Genomic DNA, 14,059 nt, shown 5'->3' with positions numbered 1-14,059 from the left:
TTTTAGTAGATTCCTTGTGTGATTTAAGAATGTTAACACTTATAATTTTTTTTTTTTAGCATAATACTTGTGTGAGTAGAAGTGAATCATTTACTGCTTGCAAACCAATGATGGTAAGATGATGTCATGGGGTAGGACTGGATAAGTCTGACTTCTTCCTACTCCATTCAAGCATGTATAAGCAAATTGATATTGGATTATGTGTAAAATTATGTGTGTTGTCATATCAACTGTTTTTACATGCTTGAAAGAATAAATCAAATCAAATCAAATCAAAATGATGGCACTGTGTGGCCATGGACTGTTCTCATTAAATTTCTCAAAGAGAAAAAGGCTTCACATAATCCTAGTTATGAATATTGTGTCTTACTGCACCAGCTACAAAAGTAGCAAATAAAAGATGATCTTAGTATTACCAGGAAATATGTCATGTACTGTCGACCTGTGCTGTTTACACTCTCCGTTTGCACATGCATAATTGCACATTGACTGCTGCACATGCTGCTCTCATGCACATTCTCTTATTATATTCTTATATATTTTTATTACATTGCTGCATTTGCTGCTTAAAGTGCCTTAGATTTTGTGTTACTTATTTATCTACTTTATATTTCATTTGTATTTTGTGGCATTCATGTGGACGGCAAAGTAAGAATTTCATTGTACAGGGAAACATGTTTCCTAACTGTGCATATAACAAATAAACACTTTGACCTTAGTATAAAAAAAAAAGAAAAACAAGGCCAAAGACTTACTTAAGAGAGAAAACATAATTCAAAAATTGATGGGGGGAAAAAAGGTCAGAGAGTGACTGAGGACAGAGCAACAATCTTTGTCATCATAGAGGGTGCAATACACCACAGAATGCTTCCTCCTGTCTGTTCCATGAAAGTGCTGGAACAAATCTGGCTATGCCAAGCCAAACATCCCATGCTGGTACCAGATGGGGCCAAGGAATGTACTTAACTCAGTGGAAGGTAAAAGAGAAGGAAGACAGAATGCATACAGATATTCTGGACAACATACAGCAAGCAGTTTCAGAATCAGCCTTAGCTGCTCTCGGATAGTAGCCATTTTTAAAACCGTATTTCCTGACTTGCACAATTAGTGGCTGTTCTAACCAGCTCTAAGCAGAGGCAGTCAATAATCAGAGATTTTTGCCTACTAGGAGTGGGGCTATATGACTAGTAAAATCTAATCTACAAGATTTAAAAAGAAAACTGCTTGTGATGCTATATTAATTAAGTTTAGCCCATATACATTCTACGAGGCTGTTCAGTTCATGCCTTCATGTCCCTTAAATCAATCATAGGCTAAAGTGGAAAATTTGATTTGCAGTTGATGGAATCACTCATAACAGCCTATTTCTCAATAAGATTGTTACCTAAATGCTACTGTATTCTTGTATTTAGTTTCTGATGCAGATCAGGGGTCCTGCCAGAATTTCTACACATGATGGCATCTATTTGACAAGTGTGTTAACCCTTATTTATTTAGTAAATTGTAGACTAAAATAGCATAAATATTCATGTAGTAATACATTGGTGGTAAGATGGTTCTACAATACAGCATGATGCAGCTGTACTGTTCACTTGTTAAAGGAAAGTCTTGCACACAGAGTTCACATTACAGATTGACGTATGCAGACAGGACAAACTTGAATAAGACTTAACCGCTGACTCCTTACCTGTCTGCAGCAGTCTCTAAAGCATGTTCTGGGCACTCAACAATTCAGTGACCTTTTAGTATAGGAGGCCAGTCAGTTTTAGGGCAAATTATTTCTCCCCATACATGCCCTTCATTAAGATGATGTTCTGATTGGGCCTGGGATCACTCATGTTTGCTTTGGAGGTGGTCAGAGAGCTATGGCATTGCTGCCTCTTCTCCCACGCTGTGTGAGCCTCTACACAGATGTTCTTCAAAAGTTAATGCGGCAATGTGGTTTTCCTGATCTGGCTTGAATATGAGAGTTTTAATTTCCCCCCTCTTTTGCTGATTCACAAGTCCTGTTTGATTTAGGAAATGACAGAGCCACATGTCAGACTTCCCCTTTCCTGCCTTTGGCTGCCAGAATAATCTCTCACTCATGTTTTAGCAATAGGAAATTGCAAACAAAAAATGCCTGCAGAGCTACGTATATACCAACGGGTGACAAATTAAAGGAAAACCCAACACAAGGTGTCTCTGTAAGGTGTTGGACCACCATAACAGGTTCAGTGCACCTTGGCATTGATTCTACAAATCTCTGAACTCTACTGGGGGGATGAACACCACTGTTCCAAAAGATATTCTCATTTGATGCTGGTGGTGGAGGAGCTGCCTAACATTCATTCATTCATTCATTTTCTACCGCTTAGTCCCTGAACGGGGTCACGGGTGGGGCCGGAGCCAATCCCGGCCGGCAATCGGGCGAAGGCGGGGTACACCCTGGACAGGTCGCCAATCCATCGCAGGGCTAACACATAGACGAACAACCACACATACACGCACGCACTCCTATGGGCAATTTAGAGACACCAATCAACCTAAGCTGCATGTCTTTGGTCAGTGGGAGGAAGCCGGAGCACCCGGAGAGAACCCACGCAAGCACGGGGAGAACATGCAAACTCCACACAGAAAGGTCCCGGGTGGGGCCCGACCCCGGAACCTTCTCGCTGTGAGGCAACGGCGCTAACCACTGTGCCACCGTGCCTAACATGTCGATCCAAAAATCTCCCATAGGTGTTCACCCAAGTTGAGATCTGGTGACTGTGAAGGCCACAGCACATGATTCATATCATTTTCATACTCAAACCATTCAGTGACATCCTCGTGTCCTATAGATAGGGCCACTGTCATCCTGGCAAAGACGAGTTATTGAATTTTCCTTTAATTTTGTCACCCATCTGTATATTTTATTAGAATATCATGGCTGATGTGTTTCAGCCATAGGCCTTCATGAAGGCCAGCATGAAGAGTGTAAACATGAGTGCTTATATATGAGAAAATCAAGGTAGTTACCTCTCCAAAACAGGTGTGGAGCAAACAAGTCCAAGCCTTTTCTGCCTCCTTGAGAGTGTACATCTCTTTTGGTAGTTATGTCAGTAATGTCTGCATAGATTAAAAATGTTACCATTTCAAATTTTCAAAAGATTTTTTTACGTTTCACCTCTCATCCAATGCATGAGTTCTGATGAACTGATGAAGTCTCGTGGATGAGAGGTGAAATGTCTTCAACTTAGAAACCTAGTCCAGTAGATTTTTATGTAGTCACTGTAGTGCTCTTTAACCTAGCAGTCAACAAGATCATAACGATGACACTGATGGTCATGATGATTAGTCTATCATATTTCAACTAAAGTATAAAGTGATGAATTCAAGCAAAAAGTTTCCAACACATAAATAGACTAAGAGGTGATCTACCCGATTTAAACAGCTGCCTGTGGCAATTACTTTTCAAATGCGCCAAAGTTAAAAATAAACAAAGCGTAAAAAGGGGTCCAGGGATGACGTGTGGATCGACACAATTGACAGATTGGTATGGCAAGCCATTGAGCTAATCATGTGTAAATGCAGGCTGTGTTAAAATTTACACAAAGTAAATCTGTGTTAACATATCCAAACATTGTGTTCACACAATAAAAAAAGAAAAACTGTTAAGTTAGAGCACTCTCTCTCTTTACCTACCAAGTCATATTACTACATACCCCTTATTAACCAAGGAAGCGCATCTACACAAGCAAGTGCAGAATCCATGTGACCATAATGTAGACACTGGTCAGACCAAACATTTAAGGAAGTAGTGGTGAGTAGGCAGAAGTAACCATGATGTCAGCATACACAGGACCATAGGTTAAAAGGGGGCTGACCCTTGTATTTTCAGCCAATGGCATTGAAGCTCCACTGGACGTATTAACATGTGCACACGTTAACACACATGTCCGCTGAGCTTGATGGCTTGTCATGAACTTGAAGTCTCTGCCTCATGAGATAGTGAGAACACTGTGTATAAATTGTTTACTTTGCAATTGCACCCAATGCGACCTTCTAAAAAAGTCAGTTGCACCTTAAATAAATTTGGTTGCAAAATACGAGTGATCGCTCAGTGTATTATTTGTCAGAGATTTGGACATAGTTTCCCTTCTCCGAGGTGTTTCTGTAGGCCCCTCATAAATAATAAAAAAATATCTTCATTCTACCCATGTAATAGAAATGGCTTTTTAGTCAAAAATGCTGTTTGTAATGTTTCTCTTGTAGACGTGACTGACTCGGGCAAAGTTGGGAGGGAGAGAACAAAAAAATAGACTGAACTAAGAGACAGAATATACATACAGAAATGAACTTGGGTTTTCAGATTAAACAAATAAGTATTTTCATTCGGTTAATGACTTTTCATTTATTGAAGGGACTTTTCTGCATTGTTTTTACACATTTACATTTGGGCCACCAAAAATGTACTTTGGCCACCAAATTTACAGTTCAAAACTTGACAACATGGAAACAGGACAAGCAGGCTGTACAAGATACCTAGCAGCCCTTGCTAAAGCCATCACAAAGACAAGCCATATAGTGATGTGCCATGAACTGAAGGTGAACACCGACTATGGAGTGGTGTAGGCTTTCTTGGGATCAAGAGCATTCACCTTCTCACTTATGCGCTTGGTAGCCCGTGGGGTCAGTGCTTAAAAATATTAGCGTCTATCCTTGGCCTGTGTAAGCTTCCAGAAGATAGTGTGCTGCGAGTACCGATGTTTACTATCGTCTTTTTTTGTGATCTCACAAGCTGAATCTGAATACTCATTTAGATCAGACATGCAGTTAATGAGGTTCAATTGGGGGGACAAACTTCAATGTTTGAGGCACATTTCCTCAAGAAATGTTATAAAGCTGTCAGTGTCCCTAATGCCCGATAAAATCAGCACCATAAACTATGATATTAAAATCAAATTCCTGTATTTGTCATGTCAGAAATGCATACCCTGTATTATAAATACATATGTACATGACTATAGTCTTGGCTTGAAATGTTATATTGTCTGCATGTCCTAGAGAAACTACCCTAAAATAGCTAGGTAAACATGAAGGTTAAAAAACAAACATCCCAAACAAAAGAGCAACAGAAAACACGACACTGCCATATAAATAAATAAATAAATAAATAAATAGACAGGATACAGAAGAAGGTAAAAAAAACTGGATGTGGTAGCAATCAAAAGCAAAGTCTGGTTTGAAAGCTAATGACATACCTGCAAGCTCATTTGTTGGTCAAGAAAACCTACAGCTTACTGGTATTGCAAATGCAAGTTTACCCTCCAGTGCTCCCATAGCAGTGGTAACGATAGCAGTAGAGGGGGCAGGACAGCACCATAGCAGAGCTCCTTAGAAGGGCTGCTGAGCCACGTACCATCACACATATTCCAGGAAAACGTGTCATCAGGCCGCTTAAGCCGCCCAAAGAATTGTCCATCTCACATGCATGCACTAATCTATGTAGGGTCACTCAAGGTAATCCCTACTGTGTACTCTCTTTGATTGGCACTCACAGCAGCAGTGAGTTGTTTTGGGCTGTCAGATGGCTGGGCTGTACCAATTCAGCTGTTCCAGAGAGGGGTGGCTTTCTTTCTCTCTCTCTCAGAGAAACAGAAAAAAGAGGAAATTGAGAAAAAAAAAATCAACAGCACATATTCAAACAGAAAAGCTGTCAGCACCAATTCAAACTTACTGAAAATTTTTTCGCTCACTCATCCTACATTCCACTGCTCCTGCTTTTGCTGTCCTCTTTCTTCCCTCTCTAATGACTCACTCCACTCACTCGAGCTGCAGCAGTTACTGTAAGTCATACCACTAGCTTGGTAAGCCACTACCATCCTGATGTACCTTACTCAAATGGCAAAAACACATTATTCATTACAATCTCAACAACTACAAGATGGTTTGGAAAAAGCACTGGAGCCATTTAAACAACTGACCTGAAAACAACGATAAAGACCGTTTTTCAATAAAGTGACCTACATGTGGAAACCCTGTGTTCAAAATCTACTTTATTGGCCAGGTGTGTCGGACACACGAGGAATTCGACTCTGGTACATCAGGTCTCGATGTGTATGTACATGCAAGAGGCAAGTAGACAGTAAACCAGCACAAGGCTGTGTAATATAAAATAAGCAGTATTTACAAGCAACAAACAATGCAAACAATGCAAAAAAGCAGTATAAACAGGCAGTAAACAATGCACACAGACGAGGAATACTCATTGTGAAATGGGAAAGTAGAATTAAAAATGGAGTACTTAAAAAAAGAGACCTGTATGGATCTGAAAAGTCTGTACAATGTATATTTACAGGTATTTCGCTGAGGGTTATTGTCTAGTTATACTATTGTGGGTCAAGTGTTCATCAGAGTGACAGCCTGGGGAAAGAAACTGTCCCTGTGCCTGGTTGTTTTGGGGCTTGCCAGTGATGCTTTTCAGGCTCCCCCACACAGACGAGGGGTTGTTGGCTGAAACCTGAGCTTTCAGCTTTTCAAAGTAGCTTCTCTTTGCTGCTCTGATCTCCCTTATCAGTGTTCCTGCCCTGGCTGTACAGAGTCCTGTCCCCACTTCTGTAAGCCTCCTCTTTGGCATGAGGAAGCTGCTTGAGTCTGGCTGTAAACCAGGGCTTGTTGGTGATGTATGTGCAGAAGGAGAATGTCCATACAGCATTCTTCGTTCACAAAAAAAATCAGAGGAAGGTGTGAGTTGTCCGATATTTACTTTTACCAGAGAAGAACTGTTAATCTGGAATGAGTTGCAAAAGACCAAGAAAGCAAAGAAAAACAACAAAAACAAGAGCGTGAGTAACCAAGGCTGCCATCGGTGCCGGCACCGGAAGGCAGTCACAACATGTTAAGAAATGCACGACAGATGCTGAACTGGTTTTTGCTTGCACACCAACAACCTGGTATTTATCGGTGTTCAACAGTCTGATATGGATCATCAAACGTGATCCATGTTCACATTAATTCACTAAGATCAAGTGACTGATAGGAAATTACCCATCTGTCACCAATCTCTCAAACAAAAATCACCTTGAATTCAGCAAAAAGTAATACATAATTGATCCAACACATGAACTAATTGTGAACATTCAATTATCAATCATAAGCTCAGAAACTACTTAAACAGAAAGCCACGTACTTTGCAATTTTTCTACAGAAATGGATCTCACCTGCAGGCAGGTCCATTCTATGAATGTACCAGACACTTAATAAAGCAAAAACAATGTTCTTTGTATCTAAAGCTCTCATGTCATCTCTACTTAATTTCTGCTCAACCACTAGAGGGTCTAGAAAGATTCAAACTGATACCATAAGCTGCTTTCCCCTCTCCTTACATCCAGTCCAAAGCTAGTCACTTAGAACAGCGGTCCCCAACCTTTATTGTACCAGGGATTGGTTTCATGCATGAATATTTTTCCGCGGACCGGGTGAAGGCGCAGGGTTCCAATAACAAAAACCTTTGTCAGTTCGTAGTATGTAATCTGAATGAAACAATTACACTTTATATTAGGCAACCAGAGAAATGCATTTCCTGTCGAAAATACATGTGGATGCTAAAAAAAGTTGAAAGATTGTCCTGAAAATGCCTGAAATCAATTGCTGAAACAGCTGAAAGAATGGCTGAAGTTCCTTGTTGAAATAGTTGAGAAGAAATGGCTGAAGTTCTTTGTTGAATAATCTGAAGGATGAGATGCAATAAAGTAGGAATAGCCTTGAAGAGCTTAACATTTTGATACCTGAATGGCTTTTCTAGCTGAAGGTATGCTGAACTTATTAATAAAATGCTGAACATTGACACCTGAAAGGCATATCTACCTGAAAGTATGCTTAAGTACAATTTTCCCATTAATTTGAATGGGGAGAAATTTTCAAAATAAAGTAAAATATTTCAGAAGTGTGAAGTGTATAAAAATTCAGAGTCGAAGAATGAATGTCCTGGGAGCCTTTAACATTTTGATACCTGAAATGCCTGAAAGTATGCTTAAGTAGAATTTCACCAATCATTTGAAAGGGGCAAACTTTTCAGAATAAAGCTAAATATTTTAAAAGTGTGTAGTTTTGAAAAATTGTTAATAGAAGCATGAATGTCCTTGAACAGCTGAGCATTTTGATACCTGAAATAGCTGAAAGTATGCTGAGTGTAAAATTACCCATTCATTTGATTGGAACATTTTCAGAATAAAGCTAAATATTTTAAAAATGTGATGCTTTGAAAAATTTTGAATAAAGGCATGAATGTCCTTGAGGAGCTCAACATTTTGATACCTGAAATATCTGAAGGTAAGGTGAAGCAGAATTTTCCCATTCATTTGAATGGGGCAAAATTTAAAATTTAGAATTTATTTAAGATAAATATTTCAAAGGTATGAGATTTACAAAAATTCTGAAGAGAAGCATGAATGTACTTGGAGAGCTTAAAATTTTGATACCCGAAATAGCTGAAAGTATGTTGAATGTAGAATTTCCCCATTCATCTGAATGGGGTAAAATTTTCAAAATAAAGATAAATATTTCTAAAATATGAAGTTTAGAAAACTTCTGAATAGCAGCATGAATGTGCTTGAGGAGCTGAACATTTTGATAGCTGAAAGTATGCGGAAGTAGAATTTTCCCATTCATTTGAATGAGGCAAGATTTTCAAAATAAAGCTAAATATTACAAAGGCATGAAGATTAAAAAAATTCTGAATAGAAGCATGAATGTCCTTGAACAGATGAGCATTTTGATACCTGAAATAGCTGAAAGCCTGCTGAAATAAAATTTTCCTTTTCATTTGAATGGGGCAAGATTTTCAGAATAAAGCTAAATATTTCAAAAGTGTGAAGTTTAGAAAACCTCTGAATAGAAGCATGAATGTCCTTGAAGAGCTGAACATTTTGATACCTGAAATAGCTAAAAGTATGCTGAAGTTGAATTTTCCCATTCATTTGAAAGGGGTAAAACTTTCAAAATAAAGCTCAATATTTCAAAAGGTCCAAAGTTTAGAAGTGTCAATGTCCTTAAAATGAACATTTTCAGACTTGAAAGTATGTTGAAGTAGAATTTCCCCATTCACTTGAATGGGGCAAGATTTTCAGAATAAAGCTAGATATTACAAAAGCATGAAGTTTAGAAAAATTCTGCATAGAAGCATGAATGTCCTTGAGGAGCTGAACAGTCTGATGATACCTGAAAGTATGCTGAAGTTGAATTTCCCCATTCATTTGAATGGGGCAAATTTTTCAGAATAAATGCTAAATATTTTAAAAAGTATGAAAGTTGTATAAAAAGTTGAATACATGACATAATGTCCTGGAAAACCTGAACATTGTGATACAGAATGGTTTTTCTAGCTGAAAGTATACTGAGCTTATTAAGATGTGAACATTTTCTGATTGGTCCCCACAAAGTAGGTAAAACAATTAGGGTTGTGAGTGTGTGTGGCTGTGTGCGTGTGTGGGGTGTGTGTGTGTGTGTGTGTGTGTGTGTGTCTGTGTGTGTATGAGAAAAAAAGAGTATTCCTACACACTGAGAACTTCTAGAATGTGGCTATTGAACCTATTGAAATGACATAAAATGTAAGTGGTAATTGTGCAAAAATCATAAAAACATATCAAAAAGTTGTTTACAGTATGAATAACTGAAGAGTTGCTGAATAGTTATTAGATGAAATTGTGGTTTTAGCTGAAGCTATGCTGAAGATATTAAGATGTGAAAATTCGTCCCATTCATTTTCAATGGGAAAATTTTTGTGAAAAAAAAGCTAAATTTATTAAAAAGTATGAAAGTTATAAAAAAGTTGAGTACATGCCATAATGTCCTTAAAAAGATGAACAATTTGATACCAGAATGGGTTTTCTAACTGAAGTATGTGGGAGAAGATGAGAAGCGAAAAACGTACGGAATAAACTATAATAATAAAAACGGAAAACAAGAGTGTGGCTGCATAGCATCCGCACAATAATTGGAAAACATAGTGTGGATGCTGCAGAGCACACAAAAATCAAAGGACGATTTACATATTCCAGCCTATAAAAGTCATAAAACCCAAACAGGGAAAACACACAGCATAATTACATCAGAGGATGCACTTATTCGTGGCGAAGCATTTTTGAGGGTTTCATGACTTCATTAGCTAGTCAGTCACCGCAAATTATGCATAGCAGGTGTGGAGCTTGTGCATCACCTGTTGCGATGAACCTGTAACTTAGTTAGGAATCGTGGTATTTTCTTTTAAATGCAGCTTTCTTTTTGCTGGAAGTCTGTGACCCTTCTGCTCTCCCATCGCCATCGTTTCCTCATTCCTTCCTGAAAAAGCTCTCCAGTGAATTTTGTTTCTGGCTCATTTTTTTTTTAAAGGGTTAGCTTGTGTTGCTGACGCGTAAAATGGTGTGCCAGAGTCAAGTGCGGTAGTGAGGCAAGGGTGGAAACAGTCGTTTTTCAAACCAAGACTGATGAAAGAAAAATAACTAATTTTAACCACAAAGTTTTTTCTTTGCGGCCCGGTACCAAATGATCCCGGTACCGGTCCGGGGACCGGGGGTTGCGGACCCCTGACTTAGAAGACCAACAAATAAATTTGATAACACAATGGAATTCTCTGTTTACCACTAATTTCATACAAAGCACTAACGTTAAACAGAGCTCGAATTATTCTGAAATTAGAATCATATTAATTCAACACAAAGGTAAAATCATGACCATGCTGGGTTGCAAATATTAAAGACTATCTGTACAATTACAGAAACTGTCTTTCTCACAGATGCATTAGAGACAGTTTAACAGAAAAGGTTGTGCACATTTTGTTTATGGTAACAATAACAATACAATAGCCTAGAATTTACTATATTGGAGGCACATTAGGCTAGTCATATTTCTGAAAGCAAAAGCTTATGTATACAGTGACATGTCACATGTGAATTTTTTAAGTCAATAAATTATGCATTACAGAGAGAGAGGTAATACTATTACAAATCACATGGGATGTTTCATACTTTGAAGAAACGCTCTCAGTCATCTAACAATAAACAAACATAAAGCTTCAGTCTATTTCTACAAATTCCTGTGGTAACTTCTTTTCACCACTAGGTGGTTTTGTGGTCACTTGACGCTTTGACACATGAACCATTTTTTATTTCAAATGGCTGGAAAGCTTCGATGCTCCAACGAGGCTTCATCTTTCCATCACTAAACACATTAGCTTTAGGTAGTAATGCATCCAGAAAGGATGCCACATCTGAATTAGAATCCTTTGTCTGCTTTTAACACGCTCCATCTCGCAAAGCCAAACTGATGTTAAACCTGTTTTTTTCTCTTTGTCCCACTCCCTCTGTGTGAAAAAACACAACCTCTTCAGTCTGGCAGCCAGTGCTTCAGACTTTTATTGATGAGAGCTCCTCCATGGCTGGTTGTTTGAAATGACTACTTGTGTCCTATTCTTCACTATCTTCACTAGGCAGCAAGTAGAGCTGATTTATGGACCTGTTGCTTTGACAACACACTGTAAAGCAGCTTAAATCATAACAAAGGGGCTATAAATAGCAGTGTCATAGAGGGGGGAAGTATAGTGGAGAGACACCTTTTCTTGTGCAATTTTCACTTGATTTATCACACTGTGTGTAAAATCTTAGTTAATGCACCTTTAGGACATAATCATGAACTCTTGTGCCTGCCACATCCTCCTGTGAAAAGAAAACAGTCCACAAACTTTTCATTGTGTTGCACAACAGATGTAGAGACCTTTTTGTGTCTGTGTCAAGTACATGGACTATGGCATCAGTAAAATAGTGAAAAGTCCAGTAGGGAGAAAATATTCACCAGACTGAGTGAAAGCAATATTTAGTGTGTTTAAACTCAGAGTTGTGAGATGGTGCAAACGTTGTACTAGATTTTGCTGTAAAGACCACAACTATTTAAAGTACAGAAAAACAATTTGTGTAAAACAACATATTTTCACTTTGCCATCTAAGTTCACATTCCAGGTTTGACAGTTACTATATCATTTAGGCTCCAAAGGAAGGGGCAGTCAGTTTGTCTCTACTCTTGATACTGTGGCAAAAAATAAATAAATAGAAATAAAAATCTTTGCAGAGACATATGCAGCAGACATAACAAGAGGATCAAGCAGACAGTCATCTGGATATCAAGCTCCTTTCTTTAATGTCCAAGCTACACTGGACAATAATATTTCAGTTTCTTTAGATTATTTATGTTGACTTAAGTTAAACAGCTTCAACATTATGCTCATTTTTAATTTATATAACTTTTTGTATTACATAATTAGATTCAAGATTTTTATTTGCCATTTATGCATAAACCTACATTTTAAGACTGAGAGCTCTTTCTGGCTTTTGACTCCTTACCTGACTCCAAAGTAGAGCTGCACAAGAATTCCTAATCTGTCTGTTTATGCATAAATGGCAAATAAAAATCTTGAATTAAAATGAATAAATTAGAATATTATTATTGACACAGTACACACATTTTTGTAACTACTGTGCCAAGTTTCCCAACATTATGGGATGGTGTTTATTTTTAAAAAATAACATATTGATGTATGTAGTGTATATCTCTATGATGGATTATGAGTGTGATCTCCCAAAATGTCGCATTTACCCAAAATTCAACAGCAGCATAGCATATCTGTCACACGCAAAATGCACTGTCAGTCTGATGAAGAAACAGATGTGGCAATAGAGTCAGCCAAACAAATGCTCTAAAATCAGCATATGAAGACCACACCTCAAAGCCACCTGACAGTTGCTTCCGTTGCACACTTCCAAATAATTCTGTTTCTCTATAAAGTTTGGTCAGAGCTAAAATGTTAGACACATCATTGTATTGGTTTTTTTAACTTAAGCTTCTACTTAATCATCTTTAATGCTGTGTATTCAACTAGAAGTACTTTCATATAATTTCAAGGAGCATTCGAATGAGAGAAATCTTGTCAGCCACACCAGGGACAAAGAGTTAACACATATTTAACAAAGTCTTTCATTTACCTGATTCCTCCCTCTCCGTCTTCCAAGGTTTCTCCTCACCAGTGTCTTATAGTTGTGGTTCTTCTTGGTTAAGTAGTAGTATAGCACACAGTCAGCAACACACTGAAACAAGAAATTGCAACATATTTTACATTATTATTGTATTACACCTGTGCAGTATGAAATCACAGTATTTTAATAACCATCTCCCAGAGCTAGAAACCACACACACCGAAAGGATTTACTGTTATCAAAAAGTCACATTTAGAGCAAATACGCATACAGCCAATGGGTGATTTTGTGGACCCACACAGTGCAGATTTTAATACTTCTGCTCATTATTAAAAATATCTTGTACATAAGTAGATCAGCAGCAGTTCTAAAAGGGATTATGATATATGCTTAAATAATTAAAGTTAAATATTTCATTGCAATCTGTTTGACCCAACTACATCACTGATAAAAATTTTAAGCTTATATTTTACTATGAAAAAATGATCTTTGGTTTTTGTGAGCTTTAAGCTTTTGAACCCAAAGTCATGTGTTTCTGACCTTGGGCGGTGGATGAAAGACCCACTCTTTCAGATGATATCAAATACATTAAATCCTGATATATACTGTATTCCAGAAATGGGCATGTATGAAAATACAACCAGCAGTTCACCTTTCTCTCTAGGTAAGATGCAATCAGACCAAAGTTCTTTGGGTGTTGGATAAACCTGCAAAGAGACATCAGCCGTTATTCATGTGTCAAATCCAAACTATCAGCTCAAGTGAAAGACATGCTGTGCTGAAAAACAAGACACAAACAACTCACTTCTCCTTAAAGATCTCCTTTTCGTGTTCGGTCCAAACATTCATGAACTGCCGGGCTTTGTACACCTTCATTGGGTCATCCATCAGCCCATTCATGTTGATAAATTTCACTCGCCTCTGCTCAGAGTCGTACATCATGGGGGGAATGACTGACAGCTGTCTCATCTGTTTCTCATTGTTCTGTGGAACATGGACCAGGAAATTAGCTAGTTACTCCTTCAGAGAAAACACACACACACACACACACACACACACACTATATATATATA

The 14,059-nt window shown here is 38.0% G+C and overlaps 1 protein-coding gene across 1 annotated transcript in view; it reads right to left on the bottom strand.

The window, feature by feature from the left end:
* Positions 1-14,059, bottom strand: part of ncor1 (nuclear receptor corepressor 1) — a 92,401-nt gene that overhangs the window by 51,996 nt on the left and 26,346 nt on the right. Inside the window, 3 exon segments of the mRNA XM_020600558.1 lie at positions 12,996-13,097; positions 13,639-13,693; positions 13,792-13,970. Coding sequence (XP_020456214.1) covers positions 12,996-13,097; positions 13,639-13,693; positions 13,792-13,970 — 336 coding nt within the window.

Source organism: Monopterus albus, unplaced genomic scaffold (assembly GCF_001952655.1).
Source record: "Monopterus albus unplaced genomic scaffold, M_albus_1.0 scaffold47.1, whole genome shotgun sequence".
Classification (NCBI taxonomy): domain Eukaryota; kingdom Metazoa; phylum Chordata; class Actinopteri; order Synbranchiformes; family Synbranchidae; genus Monopterus; species Monopterus albus.
The sequence above is the reverse complement of the archived record's forward strand: the minus strand, read 5'-3'. Positions and strand labels throughout refer to the sequence as shown.